This window comes from Cantharellus anzutake, assembly GCF_015039405.1.
Source record: "Cantharellus anzutake strain C23 chromosome Unknown EI90scaffold_59, whole genome shotgun sequence".
Lineage (NCBI taxonomy): Eukaryota > Fungi > Basidiomycota > Agaricomycetes > Cantharellales > Hydnaceae > Cantharellus > Cantharellus anzutake.
The window spans coordinates 354,214-379,182 of record NW_024067009.1 but is presented as its reverse complement, the minus strand read 5'-3'; the positions used below and the strand labels follow the sequence as shown (position 1 = coordinate 379,182).

The following is a 24,969-nucleotide window of genomic DNA, read 5'->3' as shown; positions in this document are numbered from 1 at the left end:
AAGAGCCTCAGTGGTGAAGATGGTAAGCGCAAGGGCAAGGGGAGGCGTAGCATCAATTCCCCCCATCAGAATCTCCAGACCAAAACCCAATCCTACCAACCACCAGATGGAAATCGAACCGTTGAGCCAACCTGAAGGGCCACCTCAATGATTCGACAACCTAAACTACCAGCGACATTGACAGTGTGCAGCCTAAATGTCAACCGCTCCAACGCAGCCACCCAGGCCGCCATGCACAACATCTCCAAGTGGAGAAAACCCGCAATTGACATCCTTCTATTACAAGAGCCCTGGTGGCATAAAGTAAATGACATACACATTCCAGTCGCCTTCAAGGGGTGGCAAACCATCCTCCCCAAACAACCCATCGCTGAAGGCTATAGGCCTAGAACTATGGTGTACTTCTGACAGGGAGCGAACATAGAGCTAACACTGAGGAACGACCTAGCATCGGACCTCGACTACATGATATTAGATGTGAAGAGAAATGGTGCAATGCAACAACCAGTAAGACTCATCAACATATACAACCAAAAACCACTTGCTGCAAACCAAACAAAAGAATACACAGTGGACAGACTGGCAGAAACTATGATGGACGCGGATATTCCATCCATCCTCACAGGTGACTGGAACATCCAACACCCAGACTGGGATGACCACGTCAACGCACCATGCCCCAGAACCCTGGACACTCTGGAATGGCTAGAAGGTGGCACATATACACTCTACAATGAACCTTATGTTCCAACCTGGGAAGACAACAACGGCCACTCATCCGTGATTGACCTAACCTTTGCCAACCTGGCAGCCAGTGGGGCCGGGGCCATCTCTGGACACTACATCGACACGGAAATTGGCTGCCTCTCAGACCACCATGCTACAATCTTCCAAATCGGCCCCCCCAGGGAGATGGTCATAAACCCCTGCGAATCTAAACTAAACTGGAAGCACGCAAATGAGGAGGACTTCACTAAAGCACTAGTAGAAGAAATAACGCATGAAAACCAAAAAGTAGAAAGCCTAAAGGGCAACCTACTAAACATAAACCGACGCACAGCAACTCCCGAGGAACTTGAAGAAGCCACGGCAACCATCCACAAACTAGTGGAAAGTGCTGCAGCAAAATCCATCCCTCTCAGACAACCCAGCAAGGCCTCAAAACCCTGGTGGAATGAGGACCTAACTAAAATGTACTGTGAACTAAGATCAACCAGAGAATCACTAAAAGGATGGGTGAAAGACTTCAACCGTCCATCAGTATACCTCGCAGACAAAGTAAAATCCCTGCATAAAGATATACGCACACATATCAGAAAAGCAAAACAGGAACACTATCGTAAGCTCACAGAAGAAGCCAACCCGAGCAACTTGTGGGACTTCCGAAAGTGGACTAAATGCCAAAGAACATATATTTCACCCCCAATCATGAGCGATAAAAACCACCCGGCAGTAAACCACAAAGACAAATGCAATATACTACATGAAAACCTCTTCCCCCAACCACCCCAATTACCTGACGCCCCAGAAATCAACCTCACCCCCTCCAATGAGGATATGGAGTATGTCAGTGTAACCAAAAGAGAAGTCTGCGTTGCCATATTCACAGCCGCCCAACTCAATGCACCAGGTATATCAGGCCTGACGGGCCGAGCATGGCAATGGGCATGGCAAACAATGGAAAATGAGATCTACCACCTCCTGAGACTATGTGCCGACTCAGGATACCACCCCAAAATATGGAGAACCGCCATCACGGTAGCCCTGCAGAAACCCAACAGGGACTATGCACTCCCCCAATCCTATAGACTCATCCAGCTTCTAGAGGTCTCAGGCAAAGCCTTGGAAAGAGTTCAAGCATGCAGACTAGCCTTCCTAGCCGCGAAACACCAGCTATTCCCCAACACCCAGTATGGTGGCCTACCTGGAAGATCAGCGCAGGATGCTCTACTCATGATCACACATGACATAGAGGCCACATGGAACCATGACAAAGTGGTATCAATGCTTACCTTTGACATAACCGGGTTCTTCGACTTCATCCCCCATACACACCTCATCGACACCATGAGGAAACACCACATCCCCATTCCCATAGTCAAATGGACCCACAGTTTCCTAACAGACAGAAAGGTGGCCATCTGTCTCGACGGTAAACGTGACAAACTCAAACCGATCACAACAGGCGTCCCACAAGGATCATGCGTCTCCCCAATCCTCGCCGCATTCTTCACCTCCCCGTTGTGCAGAGCAGTAGCAGAGGAGACCATGGAAAAGCTGGCTGCAGACCCAGAGCTAAGCCCGCAACTCAACAAGGGACTAATAAAACTATCGCCGCTAACACTATATGTAGACGACGGCTCACTGGCAGCATCAGCTCCATCAAGAGCCGAAGCATCAAAAGTAGTTCAGCTGGCATTCACAGCAGCCCACGGCTGGCTGAGGAGGAGAGGACTCAAAACCGACCAAGTAAAGAACGATTTGATGCACTTCACCAAATCCAGGACTGGCAGAAATGCAGGCCCCGGCCCATCGATTGGCACCATACCCACGAATGAGGAAGGCACAACCAGAACGATAAACCCCTCCAGCCTAATGAGATACTTAGGCATCTGGTTTGACCCACAACTCAAGTTCACCGAGCACGTAAAGAAAACAGCTGTGAAGGCCGCAAGCGCGGCACAGGCACTGAGAATGCTGGGAAACTCAGAGAGAGGAATACACCAAACACATCTGCGCCAGATGTATATAGGGGCCGTCCTCCCAATCGCCCTCTACGGGCTCCCTGTTTTCTGGCGCTCCAGACCCGGACTCATACTAAAGACTTTGTCCACCTTACAGAACAAGTGCCTCAGAATGCTAACTGGAGCATTCCGCACAACCAGCATCAACGCCATGGAAATAGAAGCATCCATCCCTCCCATTGACCTATACCTAGATTACAGGATGGAAATGGAGGCCACCAGACTCGCCCGCCTCCCCGATGACCACCCAGTCATCAATAGACTGTACCCACACCAAAGAAGATGCACCACCCCCTCCACCCCACCACCCCTCCCAGTCTTCGACCCCAGCAAAAGACACAAGGCGGACCCGAAAAAACGATTTTCCACCTGCATAACCCGGATCGCCAACAACATCATCTCAGGGACAGAAAGGATCAACCCCCTCCTTGAAAGCCCCTGGGCCATCTCCGAACACGACATCTCCGAACGCATACAACTCTTTACCCCACCCAATAAACCCGGCGACTCAGTAAAACAGGAATGGGCCAATGACCACTCGGCATTCACCACTGAATGCGAAGACGACCCAGACCTCCTCTTCGTATACTCGGACGGCTCCCGATACAAAGAAGATGGAAGGATCAAAACCGGCTACGGCACAGTAGGATATACCTGCGGAAAAGTCATATTCGAGGAAAAAGGTGCCATGGGAGAATACGTGGAGGCCTACGACGCGGAAATGATGGGCCTAAAGACGGCCGCAGACAATATCAGACGAGCAATGGATGACGGTAACGTCACCAAAAAACCCACACACATTGTCATATACGCAGATAACACAGGGGCACTGAAACGCGTATTCCAAGGCAAACCACACAAAGCACAGGAGACGGCGAGAGAATTCAGGAAAACAGTATGCAAAATACTAACCGAATTCGAAGACGTCAAAATCGCGCTGCACTGGTGCCCAGGCCACTTCGGGATACCAGGCAACGAGAGAGCGGACCAACTAGCCAAGGAAGGTGCCCGCCTAAGCCCAGCCCGGCCAAAATTCAAATCCCTATCTTACGTGGAAAGCCTACGCAAGAGAGAGATGAACGAAGAATGGACGCACCGATGGGTGAACGCCCCAAACCCCCCGAGGTCAGGTTTCTACGAAGCGAACCAGTTCGCACCAAAACTCAAGCCCACCAAACGATTCCGCAACCTCGACAGAAAAACCTTCAGCCGAGTCCTCCAATTCCGAACAGGACACGCCCATATAGGCGAATACTATCACCGATTCGGCATCACAACGGAGAGTAGTGATTGCCAGTGCGGCAAACCCAGACAAACGAGGACCCACATCCTTGCGGAATGCCCCCGAACGAGCAGACACAGGCACCTACTAGGACGCGGCAACCAGACCAGGTTCAGAACCCTCGTAGGCAGAGTGAAAGGCGTAGAGAGACTCTCGTCCTTCATCAAAAAGTCCAGAACAGGCGACAAGCCCAGATCCGACAATCGACCCAGGGAAAACATTGCGACTCCTGAGATAAGGGACGCAGGTTAGACCAGGAAGCGCAACGGACTCAGTAAGGAAACACGGCACAGCTGGAGAATGGAGATGGATGAAGGGAAGAGGCGATCGAGGTACTGAGGCGGGCAGGGTGAACAGACGGACGAGGGGATGAGAGCGTCAAAATTTTTCTTTCTTTTTATCTCTATTATCAACAACACGACAACACCCACAGATACCACAAACCCCGAGGATCACTATCACCCGACGATACCACCCAGACTACCCACACACTATGTATAGAAAGTCCCTCATGTACGCCACGGTGTACCGATGGGACAGCCGCACTGCCACGTCATCACGAGGCCGCGGGGTATTAAGATAGATTTATCATCATCATCATCATACCCCCTTCTGAAGCGCAGTACCCTTCCATCTCACCCCCCATCTGAGCACCCCTTTCTTCATACTTTTCGAGTCCATGTCCAGGATCGACCAGCCCATTCTCGTCGGTGCAGAGGACCCAGAATATTACGCAGAGCTTCTCTTCAAGATTTGGAGAAACAACCCAAATCGGCGCCTGTCCGATGAAACACTTTGTTCAGACATCTCCGGTGTTCGGGGTATCGATAAGAACCTCTCCGGGCGCCTACGGACACTTCTCGATGTAGTCGCCGCTATCTCACTCCCTACACGAGGAAACGTTTCCGCTACGATGGCCTGCGTAAAGGACCATCAAGGCACTCTAGAAACGCAGGTATACATCGCTTTCAACCACGAAGATGATGACGCAGCCAGTAGTTGTCCTGATCACCTACGGTCCATCTTTGATATGCTTTCTCAAATCCCCTACAAGCCACTCGGAACAGACGGCTCCCCGAATGACATCTCGAAGGAGTTAGATGGGAGCTTAACCAGAGTCTGCAGAGCCATTCACAACTACTCATTCCGACATTCGGAGGTACATTGAACAGGACAAGGTTGAATTCGAAGCGGAGCAGCGTTCCACGTTGTTAGGGTTCCTTCGGCATGTGGAGTTGATTATCAAGGCCGTCGTCAATGCACAAGCAACGAAGCAACTTTCCCCCGATGCTATACGCATGCTTCTAAGAATCTATTGGCTCTGGACGCACAATGACCTTCTTCCCAAAGACGGGCTTGCCGACGATGCGGTTACATTGCTTGACTACGCGGATACGTGGCTGACTGAAAGTGCGTGATATGACACCGAGATGGTCTCACTCTCACCTGAATCTACATCTCTTTTTTTAGAACGCGGCATACATGTCAAGCTTCGGCGTTGGGCGGTGAAGATCATGTCGTTCGTGATCTCGGCCAACAGGCTCGTTATTTTGACCCAGTCGCACCACCTCCGCAAAATTATAGAAGGGAAATTCGCAATTCAACCCCTCCCACGTCCAACCACGACTCCGTATCGTTGCAATTTTTCTTCAGAGAACGTACGAGTGGCTCTGGACGCCACGCTGGCCGGAACCACATACTGTACTGCGGAGTGGAATGAGCAGCGCGAATCGTTCATTGCGCGGCTTCGGAATGGGCTGAAGGATTCTGTGGACCGCTTGAAACCCACAGTCCATGCCGAGCTAGCCATGATCATGGCAATGTTTAAGGGCGAAGTCCAGCAAGTCTTACCCTACATTGGGGTTTCTAAACTTTCCTGCATTATGTGTACCCACTATATCCAGGCCTTCAATGATGTTACGGGGCAAAAGATCGTTGTCAAATGTACACATGGGAAAGCCTACCCTGGGTGGTTCTGGCCTAATCTTCCTCCCGTGACGGAGAAGTTCGTGAAGCCTTTTTAGGACTTATCAGACAGCAGCTCCAGAGTGACTTCAAGCTGCATGTATTAACCACTAGAGGGCGACTCAGTTCCGATAGCACCGTGGGATCTGGCGCTCCGGAACTGGAATTATCTGCCACTATGGATGAGATTGAAGAACTCGGCAATCGTGTGTACGTGGTAGTTGCTCATTCCACTACAGTAGTACCATCTCATTGTGTTCCATGATAGGTGATCAGAGGCATGTGCATAATTTTGCAAATGACTGTACCTGACACCGAAGTCAAGAGCTGGGGGACGCATCCAAACCGAACACCTCGGATTCCATGCCCCAAGTACGTGTGGTATTGAAAATCCCCTAAACGAAACAAATTGCTGGTTGTGGTGACGACTCTAATGCAACAATTACAAACACATAGGGATTGGTATCTTAATATGACGAAGCAGGCTAAATTTCCGTCCAAATCACATACAACCAAGCCTTTCCTTTTTCCTACCGCTTATCCAAACCTAGTGCTCACAACACACATTCAATCATAGTGATGCCTTCTTCCTCCAATTTCAGACGCAGAGGATGGCATATTTCTTTCGTGTAAGGCACCAGGATACCTGGGGTATTGATACTACCATCAAGGATAGCCTGGACGGCAATACCGCAGGGAACGCCAACGAGCCGTGACATAGCCGAGTCACCTCCAATGAGGGGCGAGCCGTACTCTTCCAGTGTCGAAGTGATAGTTTCCTGGTTTTGAGACAGTCAGACATGCACGGTGCGCAGGTGGGATGCAAATGCCTTCTTTCCACTCTTCCATTCAACAACAAATTTGTGTTGTAACATGACCAGATCCGTCTCGCCTGGCTTGAACTTCATAAGACCTTCCAATCGACCACATAGAGTGTCGAGAAGATTAACAGGGGATCCTTTTGGAATGACCTTCTCCGTCCTCGAAAGAAGGCCAATCCACCTCAGACCCGAGATGATGCGGGAAGCCTCAGCTTCAGATGGGAACCCCACGATTTGGCGAATGTGCTCAACAAGGGCACTGACGATGACCCAGATTGGGGAATGGATTTAAACGAAGGGTGAAATCACTCACGACTCGTCCGACGCTCGCGCACCGCTCGCGAGTTGTGTGGCCTCCATAAAGGAAATACCATCCTTCAACCAACCCTTAGCCTTATCATCAAGCCAACCAAGCTTGACTAACGTTGCCACAAACTCAGGGAATCCCTGGTAACGTAGAGTTCCACGGATAACAGTCTGGGCCTCCGGAATATTGTACCACCCCGGAATGGTGTCGAGTCTCGGTTAGGGTAACCTACGAAAGCGTACGCTGGGGAAATGTAGTACGGTTTGGCATGCTTCATGAGCTCGGAGCCAGGGATTCTGGTTACCTGACCATCTTGATAAAACGATGCATTGTTAAGAAGCGCCAACAAGACCCCACGAGATGACCAGGAAAATTTGTAACCCAGTGGGTTGTGAGAAGCGGGCGCACTAGGAAGGCCGCCACAGAAGGACAAGAACTCCACAACCTGCAAATATAGTCAGTGCAGTAGAGAAATCGAGGCCAAATGGCTAGTCACACCTTGCCCCCCTTCTCGTGGACTTCATCGATGGTCTTCACAGCATACAAATGGTCGATACCAGGGTCTAAACCAATCTCGTTCATGACCACAACGCCTGCCTTCTTGGCCTCTTCATCAAGCTCACGCATCGCAGGACTGACATAGCTGGTGGTGACGACGTGGGTCCTACCCTTGATAGCGGCTTTGATGACGGCAGCATGGTACATGTAAGGGATGAGTGATATCACAACGTCGTACTTGGCCACCTCCGCTTCCAGCGCACTGGTGTTATTCACATCGAGAGAGATGGCAGTCGTGCGAGGCAAATCCGCGGCGAGGCTTTCTGCTGAAGCAAGAGTTCGGCAGGCTGCAAGACGGACATTGTGAGCTTCTCGAAAGCAAACCAGTAATGCAATTACCGATAGTGAGCTGATTGATGGGTCCACGCACGATGTACTCTGCGGCTGGCTTCGCAACGAAACCACTGCCCAGTAGAAGAATCTTCTTCGGAATTGTTCCCTGGGCGACAACACCACCAAGTACCGGCCTAATGTCCTTGCCTTCTTCTAGCAAGGTACGAGTGAATTTGGGAGGATGAAGGCTGACTTGTGAACCTCCTGAGTCCAGTATCTGCAGTTGGGTACATCTCGGATTGGGACTTTAAGGTCTCGGGCATTATCTTTAGTGGCAACAACAAATCCAATTTGGCCCGAGGGATAAGTGGGAATGGTGGTGAACGCGTACTCAGTCACCGGAAAAATAGTCTTTGTGGAAACGTTGATCTCCTTGATGAAAGGCAAGTGAAGCCACTGGCATTCCCCTTGAGTCGATATAGAGCCTCCGTCACGCAAGGCGTCATGCAGAAGCTGAAAATATGGTTTTTCGAAAAGAGCCTGGGCAGGACCAACGGGATCGGACGAATCGGTGATAATAACATCATATGACTCTGTATTTTCCTGAGAAAGGCGAATCCGTCACCAACGTGAACTGTGACTCGTTTATCCTCCAGCAAGGAGGACATATGAGGAAGATATTGCTTGGAGACCCGAATAACAGCTTCATCGATGTCACACAACACGACGTGCTGGACAGTGGAGTGCTTAAGCACCTCCCGAACGACACCACCATCGCCACCACCAATGACAAGAACTTTGTTAGGGTTAGGGTGAGATGCAAGTGGTATGTGCGCGATCATCTCTTGATAACTGATAGCATGGTAATGAGCATAGTTCTGTCATCTGAATCGATCGTGTCACATACGAGAATTCATCGCGCTCGGTACATTGAATAACACCATCGAGAACGAGGACGTTTCCGTACGTCTCTGACTCGAACACAAGCACATCTTGGAATTTGGATCTCTCAACATGGAGGATCTTTCGGACTTTTAAGCTCATCGCCTGCCCTGGCCATTGAGCCGAAATTTCCCTGAACCAGCCATCTAGAATAAGGGTCAGCAAATATATCCTCACCTCCCCTAGAATAATAGATTCACCTGTGATTGAAGGATGAGTGAGGACCATGACGAACGAAGGGGTTCCCTTGGTGGTAGAAGTGATGAGATGGAAGGTTTTTTTTTAAAAAAGTAAGCGATCAGGGAAATAAATTACTGCAATCGACGAACTTGCGGAATTTTCCGCGCTGCCCCGCATCATCAGCGGAAGCTCTGATCACTATCGCCGCCGTCATAAATGGCGCAGATCAAGTACTTTCTCCCAGCTTGTAGCCTATGTGAGAGATTGATGGCTATAGAGGTCATGCAGTTCGCTGTTCGAGTGTATTAGAATGGTAGACTGGCGATGTTCTCGCCCAGTCCGCCGTGCGCGTATGCGTGAACTAAGATACATGATCATGATATTCTCGCTGGTATATAAACGAGTGTACGATAACGGATACAATAAAAGAAGGGAAAAACTCTGACTCACCTCAGTTCGCTGTGCGTGAACTGAGGAGAAGTACGTCGAGTGGAAAATTGGTGTTTTATAGTCAGACGCTATGAATGCGCACTGACTTGCAGCGAGTATTCCAAGAAAGGAAACAAAGTGATTATGAGCGCCGCAAGATGTACTCAACATCAACAAACATGAGTCGGCCTCAGCGTACGCTACGATCCCAAGAATTCTAATAGAGTGCATGTGCATGTGGCCCTCAACGCCAAATTCAAGTTGCATTACAGTCCTCAAACAGTCAAACTTAAGCCTGACATAGCAGTACTAGATATCCCTACCGCCTTTTGCTTTTTCAGCTGAGGCTCATTGCATGATGGATATTCCTAACTTCATACGCCACAGTACCTCAGATAAAAGCGCTCAGAGTGCTCAGTGCGAGTATCTTCTCCATGTAAAAACGAACAACATATCGGTCTTGTTCACCATCTTGCGGAATGGGGGGATTTTTGTTCATCAACACATGCAACATATTGGAATACGCAGAGCCCCATATAAACCATAAGATCAGGAATGGCATTGGGCCACAGGTTGGTTCTTGCAGGCTGCAAATGCACATCTGTAGAGTGTTGATGTGCCGACTGCGCTGAGCAAAGCCAGGAGACTAAAGTTCGGCTTCCATTTCCTCATTCTATTCCGGGGGGGCCTTGCTCAAAATTTTCAACTTCCGCGGTTTCTTTGACGCGGACTATCCTTCGAATTGGCGGAGTTGACCCACAAAACAATTAGTCAACGTTAGATTACACAGCGAGTCAAGGCATTTCCAGACATCACAGGGTTTCGCCAACCCGGCTAGTCAAGCAGCTCAGGGAAGACTTGGGCGAACGGGAGCGTGAAGTCGAGCTAGAGCGCGATGTCTAAAGCACGATGTCAAGCGTAGATATAAGTGTGTAAACCTCTATGTACAATCTGTTGGGTCGAGACTTACCTAGAGCGCAATGTCCAGCGTAGTTTAGCATCGCACTCAGGTAGTCTTTACCGTGACCCTTTTATTATCTAACTGTGTGAACAACAAACGTGAAACTGAAGGTGAAACTAGCGCCTCTGGTGCTCTGTACGACTAAGGATTCGCCACTCGGCAACGCTTAATTTGCCTGCAGCTCTGCTTCCTTGTCCTCGTGTGGCGTCGGGCTGCCACATCAACATGGGCTACCCTATTGGAGGCATTTTTAACCAACAAAATTAAAATTGTTAACTGCTATGGTTGCTGACTTTATTGATACCATGCCCGCTTCGAAGCCACAAGAGCTACCAACGAGTTGTGCCCCGTAATTCCACAAAGGGTATGTTTTTTCTTGTCGATCCAATGACACGGATCCAGCGATGTTTCACCATCTCGCAGATGCCCGAGCGATCCCGCACCGCCTTTCACCACAGAATACTCATGACACTGTGTTTTCCGCAGATCCGATGGGTGCAAAAATGGGTTGAGCAACCTTTGCGATTGTGCGATGTTTCGCATATTGTCTGAACAAGGGGGAGTCTCCGCTAATTGATAATCAAGCTCAAAGATCGGGCTTCAATTACCCGATGCGACACTGGTTCACGGACACGCAGTGCTGACGCACAGACACGTTGCGTTAAGTCCCAATGACGGGCGAATGTTACGTTAATGTTAATTACACTGGCCGGGGTGCCGGGCCCGATTAATACCCTTCACGGCACTTGCAAATCATTGTCATTAACGCCCAGCACATGTGTCCATAGTAGCCATCGATGGGCAGCGTGGCGCGGAGCGGGACATGATCACCAGCCGAATCTTTGGTAATATATTAAAACGCCACTTTCCAAATTTAGGCAGCTTATCTCATTCACACAACTCCAGACACGACTGGGTGAAACCCAACACAAGTTGAATCCTTATTGGACCAGTCCCGGTGCAAATACATGTTAGTACATCTGCAAGGCTCAATTTCGTTTACAAGCGGACAGCAGTGGCGTGATCCCGAACCAGAAAGTGTCCAATATCTCTCATAGTGCCTCAGGCCTGGAATGCGCTAGATGTAGATGGGCAACGTGGGATTGAGTCCTCGCCAATCGAACGAATCGTCGCTAGTGAGTTCACGCTCATCGGCCAGGAAATCAAGTGGTGCGGTGACGAGGTGTCCTCTCACTAAACAAGTGCAGCTCGCGTCAGGTCAAAAGGACTATAGGGAAAACGGGACACTCACCTTCAGCAAGCCGATTCTTAATCTCATACAAACTCAACGAGTCGTTCGCAACGTGGCAGGGCTGAATCTTGGGCAAGTAATTCTAAAAACAGTTGAACGTTAAATGAAAAATTCCCCAGGCAGACAGACACACCTTGAGCTGCTCCCAAGTTCGGACTTGGTTAGTAGGCACCGGTCTGAAAATATCGTGGAAAATCTCTGCATTCTTCTGGGCAATGCCGGTCCATTGGGAATAGAATTCTGAGTGAAACAACAATATGATTGGAGGATGAAGTGTTGGTGTCAATCTGCTTAAGATCGCGCACGAGGCAATCGTACCGTCATCTAAAGGATCAATGACAAATTCGTTGTAGGGGTGTTGGGACTCGTCCTTTTGGGGAATTGGAGTTGGTCTCATGAAGAGCGTAACGGGATCATTCGGACCGTTGCATTCTTGGGGTTCAATCAGTCCAAGATGTTCTGGAGAATGCATTTATCAGTAGGAGCGCATGCTGCCGAGGTGGAATTAACTCACTCCTGAACAGCTTCCTGCGTAGAGTCGCTGCAAATCGGCTTGCCATGTACTGGGAAGTGGCGCCAAGAAGTCAAGTCACCGCTGAAACTTGGGTTCCCGTGAATCTACCACTCCACTCACATGTTGACCGTCCATCCTAGATGGAATCAGATCCGTATCTTCAACAACAAGGCAAATCTCTGAATCTCCATTACCCTTCTGAGAACGTTCGTTGAGATTTGCAGATCCCAGCTGTGCATTACCCAAAGTCAGATGGATGAGCACGACATAATGACGGAGTTGTGTGAAGTGGAAGACACACAATGACACGCCTATCATCGACGATCAAAAGCTGGACGATATCATATAATCAGAGATGATGTCCGAATAAAGTCACCTCAACCCATCACTAACCTTCGTATGGATATAGAGAAGCTCTGAAACATAACTACGAGAAAGAACGACCAATGTTAGCCGATCACCACACGGGTAAAAGAAAAGAAATTAGAAAAGATGAAACATTGCAAAAATCTTACGCATTCCGTTCTTCTTCTGCTGTCCCAAGCCATTGCTCCCGTCTTAAATCAGTAACGTCCAGCTGAACATGCCGGTTAACACTATCCGAAACGGCCGTATCCGCCCGAGGTGCACCGCTTTGGAACCTGGCGATAGTCTCCTGAGCCTCTTCAACAGTAGGCGGGACTCGAATTTCTTTGATTTCATCTATTATCAGTGAATCCGTTCCATTAATTACCCACCCGCAAAACTTGCGACAAATTTAGACCCGTGCTCGCCTTTCGGACCCTGTGAGACCATTTGACCCACAGCATCGAAGTCCGCCTGCTGCGGTGCCACGGACCTAATCTTAACCTTGTACTCCGGTTGTCCCTCGCGAGGTCCGAGCCAGAGTCTAGCTAAGGCAACCTGGGCATCATCAAACGTGACCCTGCTATTTCTCTCCATTTCTGAGATAAATTGCTGAGAGTTATTGATCCTCTGGATATTGTATTGAGCAACCCTCACAAACGCGAAGGAATGAAAGTGGAATCGATCTCACGTCATAGGTACGAAGATGATAGAAGCTAATATAGTCAGACCTGGAACACAACAGGATTAGTGATAGAACCTAAAAATATGCAACTAAGAGCTCACGGTTCGAATCCAGCCTTCTTGATCTCTTCGAGGATCGAATGGCCTCCACGATTGATAGTCCGATATTGCGCAGCCCTAGCACAAGATTACGAAAGGTAGGGGGAAATACTTGTCAAATTGAACACATCAGGGACTTACAGGATTGTTTTGATTGACGTAGTGTCGACAGGTCCGGTAAAAGACGGAACCTTAATGGTTCAAACCATCGTCAAGAAGACTTACGTGGCAGAGAGTCACGAGCCTTCTCACCTCGGGGAACACGACAATTACCTGAAAATTCCTAACATCAACAAAGCCAGAAATCGTTGTTTTCGCCACTCACTCGGAACTTGCGACCTTCCTTTGCAGCCGACACGATCCGGTTGACAAGCGCCTCTGCAATACGATTCTTAACAGGGCCGTGATCCCCCGTGTTCGAAATGCTACGAGAGAAACCGCGCGCCACCATAAAACAAGTCCTTTAGGGATAATCTGCTCAACGTACAAGAATTGATTCTCTGTCCATACCGACAAACGGAAATTCAGCAAACACCGCACACGCTGAGTATCGCCCTCAAACCGATAAAACGCACCAATATAGATAAAGTGATTGGCCTCATTGATGAGCTCAATATCTATCGCCCATACCCATCAACACTGGTTGGTGTCCAAAATAAAACTAAAACAAACACACTCACAAGCGTTTTGAATAGAATGTTCCGTAAGAGTCCCCATGCTCCAATCGCAAACACTTCGCACAACTTGAACATCACACGTTCCGTGGGGCCCATGTCCTTCTTCCGGCTCTGGAGGAGCGTCTTCTCCGAGCCAGCGTTGTTTGTAGTGACGGCCTCTTGCGAGCCAGGCGTCCCTAAACGGGTGTCCTGCAGATTGGGTGATTCTAGAGAAAAAGGGAGAACAGAAGGCATGAGACCTACTAGCAACTGGCTCATCTGATGCAGCATCGAGAGCATGCGGCAGCGATAGCCACTCGAATCGGCTGGGTATGTTTCAGATCCAGGCTGTGGTACAATCTAGGATTCACACACCTATCATCCTTGTACTAAACCACGCACAATCCGATGAGTTCCGGCAACTCCAAGACGAATCACTGAAATCACCTTTCGTTCCTTAACTTCATTCCACCTTTCAATAAAATGCTGACTAATATCCAAAACAGCTGGTCCCATCAAAGTCATATGGACCTGGATTCAAAAGTCAGCACTTATCCTGGATGCAGCGGCAAACATCAACCCTACATCTTGCCAAGGCATGCGAGGTTGTTCCAGGACGGAGATAGTATTGCTAACGTAGTGATCCACATCTTTGAAATCTGCGACACGAGCATCGTTGTAATCTTGTCCCGGGAAGAGTGTCTTGTACATCTCAGTAGGGTGGGCATCTGCCAGAGGACTGGGAGAGAACCAAAGCTTATTATGAGGCCGTTGTGCGAGGATATGGATTGACTTACTGAGAGGTAGTATCCCAGCGTCCGAAGCAGATATCGAGACCACCAATACAAGCACGTCTATTGTCGACTACGACGACCTAACCAGCAATAGATAGTGAGATGGCTTAATTTAACCTCCTTCATTGTCCCAATCTTACTTTCTCGTGATGACTCCAGAATTCTACATCATCCATGGTGCCGATATGGTCCGGGTGCCTCTGGAAACAGGTAGGGAAAAGAAAAGCTTAATGTAAATCTCCAAGCCAACTGAAGACGCACCATGACCGCGATATTCTGGTGAAGGTCCTCCAGTGCATGCTTTATCACGATCAACCTCGACTTCAAGCTCCGTAATTCAGACTCGGGACCGACCTTGGTATGTTTAGAACTCATTGACATAGTCGGAACGACCTCCTTATAAACGACGATATGAATTTTAACGCCCTCCCGAGCCTTCCTTAATAAAAGTCTATCGACTCTCCACTCAGGATAATACGCAGGTGGTCGACGAAGATATAATTCTGGGGAAAGCCACCAATCCAAAATGAAAATGCATTCCCTAGCTGAGGCGAGAATTTCAGATAAGGCCCAGAAATAATCATGACCTGCGATATGCCTATAAGGGAATTACCAAGACAAAGTCGTTCGTTAGTTTGGGGAGATCGAGAAGGACTCGAGGGCACCATTTCACGCAGTTATTGCTGCGCTGTTTGGCGAAACTTTGGAAGCGATGATTATCCATGATCTCGGCACGAACGCGATCGCGTTCTTTCTCATGGGCTTCATTGTGGCGGTCTTGGAAAAAAGTTGAGCAAGTGAACTTTATTCGCATGGAACAATGGAACCACTTACGGCTAGGGTTCAGTAGACCTGTTGGCACATATTCAGTTAAGTACAGCATCCACTATGGAGTGAGGAACTGGAACACTGAACCTTTGACTGGTGTAAAATTGGCAACACAAGTCGTTTAAGAAATACAAATATAGAATCATCGGCAATGGTCAGCAGATCAGCGCTGCGCTACTCACTTTCTGAGAGAGTTCGTTTGCCTCCTTCACGAAGGCGGGGCTCCTGTAAATGTGATAAGGTAAGTTATTTAAAGATCCTAAGACAAGGACCGCCCCACCAAATTTTTATGGTCCTCGACAAGATCGTGAATCTTGGTTGTATGCTCTTTGAGCTCATCCTTGAGCTTGTTGAAGAATGACATCGGAACAGCTCTTTGGTTGCAATCGTTTCAGATGTCGCAATCGATCGATTAAGCCGTGAGACGAGTCCTTTGTATCCGCTTCATGTGTATTGATGCAACGTTCGATGCTCTGAGAACCCCAATTAATCGAGAGCCATTTGTAACCCTCAGCTTTTCATACCGGGGTACCCCATATCTATAACGGAGACACCGCTTATCACTCAGCCAGTAGCAATGAGTTAAAATATCAACAAAGAGGGCCCAATCCTTGCTAATGATGCCCTGTCTTCCAGTCCCATTAAACCAGATGAACCACTAGGACCCCGAATGCAGGCATGCGGAGCCACGTTGCGAGCTACCTTGAAATCAAACTCGTGACGACCCTCGTGGGAGGCTTCTTTCGTGTCCTGTCATCAAAGACGGGCAGGACAACACATTCCCTTGACAGGCAGGCTCTCGACTCGAGCCTGCGGACCTTTCATACGATAAACCTACGAACACCTTGAGGCTCCTCATTTTTTGCCCATCTTCCCAGGCTTACAGCGTATGCTGAGATTGGTGATTAATTTCTTCCACTTGTCTAGATATTTCGACCTTTGCAGCGCCTAACTTTTCCACGCTACCCTTGATAGATATGATATTCGGTTCCTACTCTCGTCTCTTCCGACAGTATCAAATGGTATTGGATGGGAAGATCGGCCCGTGGGTTTCCAGGAGATATTCTACATGTCTCCCATGGATGTTGACGTATGCTAGCCTGTTGGGATTGGGATTCTCAGCACTTATCGACAACCTTCACCCCAAAGGGCCTCCGAAGGGACCGTTTTCAAACGAAATAGGAAGGGCTCGTGTGCTATCGAAATCGCTGAGGTCGAACGTCCCCAGGCCCCCGACGCCTGGACAGACAACGCCGAAGAAGAAGCCGGTAGTGACCCCGCTTCCTGCGATGGTCTCCGCCTACACAACCTGATCTCTGCCAGCCCGACGGACTTGCATATTGCACATCATGCGAACCTCGCTCGATTCCCCAGTCCACCTGACTGGAAATGCGCATTCTCGCCAATGACAGCGCTAACCCTAGGTTTGCGTTCCTAAGGGGAAGGTGGAAAGTGGCTTGGGAGAGGTTCAAGTGAGAAGCTGCTACTGTGAAAGTAATGGCGCCAGGGACTCAGTCTAACTGGCCTATGAGACTATGACTCTGATTGATCACCGCTGCTGTAAATGCTAAATTCGTGTGCAACGCCAGTCGAGAATATTATTAAATTGAGAATCGGAACATGAGCGGGATATACGGATACAAGAAACATTTCGAACCAGATAAACTACGGCCTGTCGTTGAATGTAAAATAATCTCATTTTCGCGAACGGGTCTAGTCGTCGCCAATCTTGGGAGCAAGATAGTACTGAATGGTCCCTTGCTCGAATTCATAGGATACCTGCGAATGAACGCGTTAAGTTGCGGGAACATTGAACATTCAGATGGACGCATACCAGCAGAGGGACGTCAGCACTCATTTTAAGCTCCACCAAGCTCGTAAGCCCGGTACTTTTCGCGAAGTTAACGAGATATTTGAGTGAGAAGCTCAATGAGACAGCCTGGGCAACAGAGATGGATACAACATCTTCATCTTCGGCTGTTTTTGTCTTTTTTGCTTTTCCACTGGACGCATCTCCCTTCCGCTTGCGTTTCTTCGAGCTCTCCTCTTCCTCTTCTCGCTCCGATGCAGGTTCTTCCTCTTCCTCCGCCCTCGATGGCTTTCGCTCCTCATCGCCTCCCTTTGTCGAACCACCTTCATCATCTTCCATCTCTTCATCTTCCCCCTTTTCCTTCTTCACTTTGTTCTCTTTCGAAGAAGAACCATTTTTTGCGTATCGTCCCGACCCACCATCTGTAGGCTTAAGAAGAACACTCCCATTGGCGATATCACCTTCGGAGTTGAAGCGGATGCCCTCTTTGGTTACTTCGATCCGAACGGATTCCCCTAGTTGCGACAGTTCTCGGCAAATACGCTGGAATTCACCAGCCGGCATGGATACCTTGGCATCGTACTCTGTGTCTGGTATACCGAGAGTATCAGTATCGATGTCCATAAGTTTCATTTCGTATTCTGCCACGCGATCCGTGTCTAATGGAAGGTCTGAGCAGCTGAGAGGATGGAGACGGGGTCATTGATTTACTTTTGGCTTCGAATTTGAGAAGAAGGACATCTGCATTGTCATCTGCCCTTAGAGTGACTTCGTCATCATCTTTCGCGCACTTGAGGACTTTAGTCAAGGACCCGAGATTGACACCTAGAGGCATGGCGTGGTCACAGCGGTACTGCTTGAAACCATCTTTTTGTAGTTTCACCGCAACAAGAGCAACATGTGAGTTATCCATAGCTTGGAGGTTCTTTAATCGAGATGGTATAATTAGTTATCGCACTCCGTGGCGAAAGCGAGTCCATGCGTCATTGGTCGAGATACACCCACCAGGCCTTCGTCATTGCACTCGAAGTTCGCGTCAGTGACTAGTTCCTACAAAGGAAAAAAGGCATTTGTGATGTGGATGGGAATATGCGAAAGAGAGACGCGTACTTTAGCGGCTGTGAACGTGGTACGACGCGACGCGATAAGTTGATAAAAAACGGCGCGTGAGATTGATGTCCAGCGTGAGGTTGTTGCTAAAACCGACCTTCAAGAACTTTTTTGATGACGTTGGCGGCCTCTAATTTTGCTTCAAACATGCTAGCGTCGAATGGTATATGGACAGAGCGTTAGGCAGGTGACCAGCCTCTTAACAGAGCGTAGAGTCAGACAGCAAGGCCACCAAAGAGTCAATTTGCTTCCGGCTATCCACAAGCCTTTCAATTTCATCCTTGAGTCTCGTCGTCCGTCCTCAGCTACAACAGACACTCCCTTGTTTTCCCATTAGCGATGAACACTGCATTGCGAAGCGGGGGGGATAACGCCGCAACGCTATTCGCCCAGTCTCTGCAGTTGTTTAAACCTTCCGCGACACTTGCTCAAGAGGATGATCCTATGTTAGACATCTCCGATGGTCTCGCAGCAAGATTCCGTCAAGTATGTGAGGATCGAATGGTAGAACTGAGTGGACCCAGTGTTGCGCCTCTTTCATCGGTGAATAGCCAAAAACTCTGGGCATTAGAAAAGGACACATGGGATCTAGTCGGAGACCTGTATCTGTATGTAGAACGCGTCGGCCAGCTCATGTGATTCTGCGCATCACTCGCTGATGACGCCCCATTTCACGACTACGTATCTCTTTAGCTCCCGCGCGTCGCCACTGATTGATGGCCTGACTCCGCATGACGTTATCACGAAAAATCCATACACCCCAGAAACTGCCTTGATTCGACAATGCATGGACTGTTCTCAAACCTTAAACGAACTTCTCGTAAGGGAACCAGTCCAGTTTCTGTGTGTCTTACCTACGTGGACTGATGGTGCGAACAGATTGCTCGAAATTGGCTTCAACGGAATGCCCCGCCTCCCGTTCCCCCTGAGCGTCGAAAAAGTTACTGGAGATTCACAAAACTCGAGCTTATGCATCAATTACGCTCCAAAGGTGCACCTTCGCATCGTCAACCAATACGGGGGTTGGTTAAAGAACTCGACCCTGATGCCGTGACTCGCTCCGCTATTCATGGTGCGGAGCCCTCCGTCCTGGAGCCTAAAGATGCCGTATGCACCCTACCCGGTCGTTTGACATCGTTCGTTAATGGAATTTATCATCCTAGGAATTCGAGAAAGCACTTTCACAGCGCCTATATACATATATCAGGGCCGGAGATATCGAGACTGCTATTGATATCTGTAAGGTCGTGGATCAACCATGGAGGAGCGCGGCCATGCGTGGTGCACATTCTTTTTCATGGCAGTTCTTGGGTATGCGTCAATCGGCAACGATCTTGCCGCCGTTGTGACCTAGATTGCTTTTTAGAAACTAGTGCGGAAGAACCTGATGATACCGCCATGGATGAGGATGCGGCCCTTATGGAAGGCTGCAGGGGGAATATACGCCGAAAGCTGTGGAGAAAGTCGTGTCAGACGGCGGCGAGATCTGTGCGTACAAATCAGTTTTTCTGCCACCGGGACTCAACACCTTCAAAGTCCACCCTTCCGTCTACTTCTCGTACTCTATTAGCCGCTTTAGCCCCATCATTAGCCACTCTTCCTACACTTTTGCCGGCTTTACGTACATGGGAGGATCATCTTTGGGCCCGAGTTTCCGCTTTGCTTGAGGAGAGAGTGGACGCTTTATTAGGGCATTACCAGAGCTTCTGGATAAAACTTGATGAATCAGGTTGGAATACACCTCGGTCCGACCAATTGGAGGAAGACGACAACACTAGCATGTATTCTGCAGCCCACGATGAGTTCAGCGAGGAATCTTTCCGTCATGACATTCATTCTTCGTTGGCTGAAATGAAGAACATCAGCTTGCATGATCAGTGGGTGCCATACGAGGCTTATATCCGTCTGCAACTCAATCAACCTTAACCAGGTTTGATTACCGTAACCATTTTCACCGTGCGCAATATAGTATCATCATGGAGGACACGGACAGATTATTCACCGAAATTTCCGAAGAATTAAGGAACAATCCGTCTCTTGATCTCCCGCCAAGGTAAGTCTTGCGTCCTTGATTTTGCAGGCTCAGGCTCAGTCAGAAACGTGATTGAATGTCACAACAGTGATCTCCACCAGACACTAAGATTTTTCGCCCATATATGCCTTTTCTTGAGGCATATTGGCCGACGAACTCCGCCTGAGGCCACTGACGTCATCATTCAAACTTACATTGCCCAATTGGAGGTGAGTTCGAGGTAAATACCAATGTATCGCCCAGTCGCACCCACGGTCTTCCATAGGCTCAAGAACGCGGTGACCTTGTAGCCCTGTATGTTGGGGCTCTCGGAGACAATGCAATCCAGCGCTACGCCCTTTATCTTTCCAGTATGCCTCTGACCTTGGACTTGCATTCTACTTAACAAACGCCATAAATAGACCTTCCGATCGAGCTGACGAAGCACGACCGATACCTCGCCCTGAATCGTGCTAAGGACCATGGCCTTGATATAGAAGCTGTTGCATTCTCCACTGCCGGTTTGGTAGCCCAGCAAGCTCTGGAGGTATGCTGTATCAGAGCAAGTGTTGGCGTGTGCCATTGAGACCCTTCATAGAATCTGCCAGCCAACACAAATGTGCTACCACCCGTACAAGATTCAAGCATACACATCAACCCAATTGAGCTTACGCTGTGCCGATCTATTGAATGGCTGACGTTCCATCAAAGTAATTTTGAACACGCATTGAGACAAACTAACGCAATCCTCCGGTACTTGCTTGGTGAGTCGTGCATCGGTGTTCCGACTCTGCAGCCAGTGACAGCCGAGTCTCCTTTGCCCACAGGCTCGGGACGTCTTTCGGTTGCCCGCGATCTGCTTATCAGCTTGCCATCGCATGTGACGAGCCACGCGGTATCTTTTGATATCGAAGGGGTTGAACTCGTGCACTTTAGGCGATTCTTCGAGGTGTGGGATGGGTGGTCGGATCTTGGGGTGGTTAGAAACTCGGAACCACAAGACCCTGCGCAGAAGTTCGAGGCTCTCGAATGGAAAAAGCTCTATTCGGTACGGGCATCTGCCATCTCGTGGACTTTTCCGTTCCTTTTACCCTCATGTGATGTGCAGGCTACGTTGGATCGCGTCCGGGAACTAGCCGAAGGTCTATTCACTTCTGGCTGGCTTGGTCACATGGAGGAGGATCAAATCGAAGGTCAGTGCGCAGGTCGTGACATGCTTCCGGCCTTCATTCGCACAAACCACTGGTAGATGAAAGAAGAGAACTCGAATGTGCGCGCATACGGCAAATTTTCATCCCAGAGCTTGTGCTGCGGCTCCATCAAGAGCTCTTCATCTCACGACGCCTCTTCCCTGGGTGAGCATCATCATCGCATGAACTCCGTGACCGCGTTCTTAAATGCCAAACGTGATCGTTTCACACAGAAACCTCAAACACATTTTGCGGCTGACAACTGTTGTAGCTGATGACCGGTACGTGTTGTATCGGGATTTCATAACACCCGATAGGAACCGGTTGCCGGAATACCTTGCTACGGTCCGAGAGGCAAGCCTAGCTGCCCTTGAAGGGGGCAGCAAAGATCCATTCGCGATCATCTCCTAAAGGATCATGATCGGGGTCATTTGATTTATACCACGCAGCCCTACATTCGGAATGCTAGCCGGTCGTGGGTGGGATCATATGTCCTCCAATCAATCTGATATTGCAAAAACTTGTGCTCGGCACAAATTGAAAGTTCTCTCCGTGCCCATGCGACCCTCACACACGCGTTTGATATTTATTGAAATGTTTGCCGCTCATTACCCTCCATCTGCACACATGAGGCGTTGTTTACATACACGGGTGGATAGATACTCAGGTATTTGCATTTGTGGTCAATCCTCGACGACCCTGTCAGATGTTTGCGATACCCTGGAAAGACTTCGGAGAATTCGCTATCCGCGGCTGAGACGTAATCATTCACAGCTGAAGGTCCTAGTGCATCCATGGGTCTTGCAGTGCTGATCCAACTACCGATGCTTTGTACCGCAAAAAGTTCACTTTGAACCCAGAAATTGGTTATCAGCACCGGTTTGCTCCAAGCGATCGCTCACAGTGATCTATTTCGCCGTGTTCGGCCAATCATGCCCCTTGAAGATCGATTTTCCTCGTGCAGGAATAAGTCTTTCATTGACATCAAAAAAGGGTTTTCGTATGATTGCAATAAAGATCACCAATTGCTTTATGGAAAGGGGGGGGGGGGGGGAAGAGGGGATTAAGTAAATGCTGCGTCGTCCCCGCGACATGATATGTAAATGTTGCTGCTACAATAATTACCTTGACGCAGTCTGTGACGTTCATCGCATCAGGTGCTGGCTATGCGAGGGGGAGGATGACTAATTTGATTCTAACTGAGACGTGGTGGTGTGACCTAAATCACCGCCTCCTCATTCCCATCGACCCTTTATGTACATAACATGGATAAAGGCAGGAGAAAATATGTACCCCAACATGAGCTGCCAGTTTCAGTTTGGGTCGATTTCACCAATTCGAAGGGGTACCTAACAGCGGTTTGTAATTGTCCCAGCATACTGGTTCTCTGTCAGGTCAACCTAATCGGGGTGGTCATGGTGCAACCGGCAGGCTGGCACCGCATTCCTTTCTTTGACTGTCAAAGTCCGTTCTTGCTCTCCCGCGGCCCGGTTGTTGACCCTGTTATGGACAGTGACCACTGATTATGATATGATGTCGACCTAATCACACAACCCACGCGTGATATCCATCATACGAAGGGGGGGCGCTAATGCGTTGGTAATTTCTCGATCAGATCAATTGAGACAATTACAATAGTTGACGCTTACATATAGCCTTCGCTCCGGTTCGAACTTCCGGAAATTTCATATCACCCTTGGAAGCCATTTGCACAGGAGAATTTTTTTCCTATTCAGCAGCGAACTGACGAGGGTACATAACAATGAAACATAATCCTAAGGAAATCGGATCTGGTTCAATGACATTGTATTATAGGAGCGGGATTTACAGAAAGGGGCATCAAAGTGAATAACACTTGAACAAAAAAAAGGGAGTCCCGACCGATCTAAATCTATTCGTTGTCTTGGCAACATCGGGCCTTCCTCCTCTGGCTTGAGCATCCGCGCACTACCAACGATGATTTTGCATGCAGGAGATGGCTGGCCTCGTGTCGGCCGCGATGCATGCAATCTCACACGTACACCTGACCCTTATCCTCTATCTTTCGCGGCTTCGTGCAATGTTGCATGTGCAACCTCGAACGAATTGCCAACCGGGCGGCAGCGGCGCGCTCGCTACAAAGCAGCCAGTCACGGCACAACATGTGCATTTTTGCAGGCTCAGCGGCTTTGTGCGAGGCTACCCCCGCCGCCTAGATAGGATGGTCCCACGCGTTGTACACTTGAGACACACACGTCGTGCCCGCCCACAACATGGCATACAAGGAGTGCGACTCCCTCCAAATACCTGGGATCCGTGTGAATTCGAAACGCTACCCTTCGCCCAACCGACCGTGTTTCTTGTTATCAGACAAAACTCCTTTATTGAGATGCTCAATTATGCAACGCGAAGGGATCAATGTGGTCCAGTTGCCAGGCAGACCCCTCGGTTACTAATGAAGCTAATAACGCTCTTGATGCGGGTCGCCATCCTCGCGCGCGCATAATGCTTCAGTGAACCGTCTCGTTGATCCAGGAAGCGTCTATCATGCTGTTCGGCGTCCTAACGCGCCGCGCGGGTCTTGCCTTGATGACACGACTTGTGAGTGAGGAGACGCTTTGCATGCGGCTAGCGGGGCTATGCAGATTGCTCGTAATGGCACTAGAAGGGATCTATCATGCGTGATCTGGTCACAGCCTGACACAGATTGTTACCGATCGCAGATCGATATGGGTTTGTGCTTTCAGCTGAGACCCGTTTGGCTCTGGTCGAATGTCGTTGGTGAAATGGAAAATTGCGGGGCTGAGTACGGGCCGCTGAGACTATTAGAGATAGAAATACAGTCCTTTCTAGGTACATGTGGCATCGAGGCTCCGCACTTTTGTTGTTTAATGATTTAATGAAACCGTATTACGCCGAGTCGAACTCGCTTCCGAGATACATGCACAGGGTGCATGGCTGAAGGGCCAATTAGTCATGGTCGATGGTGCGGGGGTGAGCTGCGCAGCGGACGCGGCCCCTGAGTTACACGAACTGGTCTGGGACCGCGTCGGTCTACGCATGTCGATGGTTGATCTTCCGATCCAAATGAGTCGGTGGTTTATGCATACATGTGGCTGCATGCATAGGTAGACACGTAAGGATGTGAAAGCGAGTGCCGACGCAAGATGTGGCATTGTCAATCAACCACATTTGGGGGTGCCAAAATAAAATAAAATGCCGACCCTGCTGTGAG

The 24,969-nt window shown here is 49.2% G+C and overlaps 7 protein-coding genes across 7 annotated transcripts; 4 read left to right on the top strand and 3 right to left on the bottom strand.

Moving 5' to 3' along the window:
• The first annotated feature begins 4,567 nt into the window (after positions 1 to 4,567).
• On the top strand, positions 4,568 to 5,325 carry EI90DRAFT_2242868 (uncharacterized protein). Its single transcript, XM_039052745.1, has one exon. The coding sequence runs from the start codon at positions 4,706 to 4,708 to the stop codon at positions 5,192 to 5,194; it is 489 nt and encodes a 162-aa protein (XP_038911767.1). The 5' UTR covers positions 4,568 to 4,705; the 3' UTR covers positions 5,195 to 5,325.
• Positions 5,071 to 6,486, top strand: EI90DRAFT_2242646 (uncharacterized protein). The gene is made up of 3 exons (XM_039052744.1): positions 5,071 to 5,436; positions 5,497 to 6,201; positions 6,260 to 6,486. The coding sequence occupies exons 1-2, from the start codon at positions 5,325 to 5,327 to the stop codon at positions 6,048 to 6,050; spliced, it is 666 nt and encodes a 221-aa protein (XP_038911766.1). The 5' UTR covers positions 5,071 to 5,324; the 3' UTR covers positions 6,051 to 6,201; positions 6,260 to 6,486.
• A 59-nt stretch (positions 6,487 to 6,545) lies between these two features.
• On the bottom strand, positions 6,546 to 9,120 carry EI90DRAFT_3129676 (saccharopine dehydrogenase; the record flags this gene model as incomplete). The annotated part of the gene is made up of 10 exons (XM_039064233.1): positions 6,546 to 6,770; positions 6,798 to 7,071; positions 7,126 to 7,289; positions 7,352 to 7,564; positions 7,618 to 7,964; positions 8,017 to 8,116; positions 8,176 to 8,543; positions 8,576 to 8,802; positions 8,858 to 9,038; positions 9,093 to 9,120. The coding sequence occupies 10 exons, from the start codon at positions 9,118 to 9,120 to the stop codon at positions 6,546 to 6,548; spliced, it is 2,127 nt and encodes a 708-aa protein (XP_038911765.1).
• Positions 9,121 to 11,367: 2,247 nt separating this feature from the next.
• EI90DRAFT_2976883 (uncharacterized protein) lies at positions 11,368 to 15,620 on the bottom strand (the record flags this gene model as incomplete). Its single annotated transcript, XM_039055895.1, has 26 exons — positions 11,368 to 11,656; positions 11,715 to 11,796; positions 11,848 to 11,954; positions 12,033 to 12,173; positions 12,229 to 12,277; positions 12,349 to 12,459; positions 12,530 to 12,559; positions 12,622 to 12,655; positions 12,744 to 12,930; positions 13,011 to 13,203; positions 13,265 to 13,304; positions 13,360 to 13,434; positions 13,498 to 13,547; positions 13,609 to 13,629; positions 13,682 to 13,781; positions 13,844 to 13,973; positions 14,037 to 14,222; positions 14,277 to 14,338; positions 14,388 to 14,401; positions 14,460 to 14,543; positions 14,598 to 14,751; positions 14,810 to 14,886; positions 14,947 to 15,006; positions 15,068 to 15,106; positions 15,161 to 15,404; positions 15,472 to 15,620. The coding sequence occupies 26 exons, from the start codon at positions 15,618 to 15,620 to the stop codon at positions 11,541 to 11,543; spliced, it is 2,535 nt and encodes an 844-aa protein (XP_038911764.1). The 3' UTR covers positions 11,368 to 11,540.
• A 1,588-nt stretch (positions 15,621 to 17,208) lies between these two features.
• On the bottom strand, positions 17,209 to 18,731 carry EI90DRAFT_2976880 (proliferating cell nuclear antigen, N-terminal domain-containing protein). The gene is made up of 6 exons (XM_039055894.1): positions 18,652 to 18,731; positions 18,555 to 18,562; positions 18,450 to 18,494; positions 18,156 to 18,369; positions 17,469 to 18,103; positions 17,209 to 17,413 (listed from the first exon to the last, which is right to left on the bottom strand). The coding sequence occupies exons 1-6, from the start codon at positions 18,701 to 18,703 to the stop codon at positions 17,348 to 17,350; spliced, it is 1,020 nt and encodes a 339-aa protein (XP_038911763.1). The 5' UTR covers positions 18,704 to 18,731; the 3' UTR covers positions 17,209 to 17,347.
• Positions 18,732 to 18,893: 162 nt separating this feature from the next.
• On the top strand, positions 18,894 to 22,166 carry EI90DRAFT_3129673 (nuclear pore protein 84/107; the record flags this gene model as incomplete). Its single annotated transcript, XM_039064232.1, has 15 exons — positions 18,894 to 19,162; positions 19,248 to 19,374; positions 19,434 to 19,661; positions 19,718 to 19,865; positions 19,921 to 20,042; positions 20,091 to 20,431; positions 20,485 to 20,607; positions 20,675 to 20,795; positions 20,852 to 20,936; positions 20,988 to 21,112; positions 21,164 to 21,329; positions 21,393 to 21,613; positions 21,674 to 21,758; positions 21,815 to 21,920; positions 21,989 to 22,166. The coding sequence occupies 15 exons, from the start codon at positions 18,894 to 18,896 to the stop codon at positions 22,164 to 22,166; spliced, it is 2,445 nt and encodes an 814-aa protein (XP_038911762.1).
• A 1,560-nt stretch (positions 22,167 to 23,726) lies between these two features.
• EI90DRAFT_3074843 (uncharacterized protein) lies at positions 23,727 to 24,616 on the top strand. The gene has a single exon (XM_039061528.1). It carries the CDS (start codon positions 23,731 to 23,733, stop codon positions 24,238 to 24,240), a length of 510 nt encoding a protein of 169 aa, XP_038911761.1. The 5' UTR covers positions 23,727 to 23,730; the 3' UTR covers positions 24,241 to 24,616.
• Positions 24,617 to 24,969: the final 353 nt, after the last annotated feature.

What these genes read in the sequence shown, in the direction of transcription:
- EI90DRAFT_2242868 (XM_039052745.1), top strand. Translation starts at nt 4,706, where the DNA reads ATGTCCAGGATCGACCAGCCCATTCTCGTCGGTGCAGAGGACCCAGAA.
- EI90DRAFT_2242646 (XM_039052744.1), top strand. Translation starts at nt 5,325, where the DNA reads ATGCTTCTAAGAATCTATTGGCTCTGGACGCACAATGACCTTCTTCCC. An exon ending in GGATACGTGGCTGACTGAAA is followed by an intron (nt 5,437 to 5,496) that starts GTGCGTGATATG and finishes CTCTTTTTTTAG; the next exon opens with AACGCGGCATACATGTCAAG.
- EI90DRAFT_2976880 (XM_039055894.1), bottom strand. Translation starts at nt 18,703, where the DNA reads ATGTTTGAAGCAAAATTAGAGGCCGCCAACGTCATCAAAAAAGTTCTT. An exon ending in AGTGCAATGACGAAGGCCTG is followed by an intron (nt 18,370 to 18,449) that starts GTGGGTGTATCT and finishes TCTCGATTAAAG; the next exon opens with AACCTCCAAGCTATGGATAA. An exon ending in TCTCAAATTCGAAGCCAAAA is followed by an intron (nt 18,104 to 18,155) that starts GTAAATCAATGA and finishes ACCTTCCATTAG; the next exon opens with ACACGGATCGCGTGGCAGAA.
- EI90DRAFT_3074843 (XM_039061528.1), top strand. Translation starts at nt 23,731, where the DNA reads ATGGCTGGCCTCGTGTCGGCCGCGATGCATGCAATCTCACACGTACAC.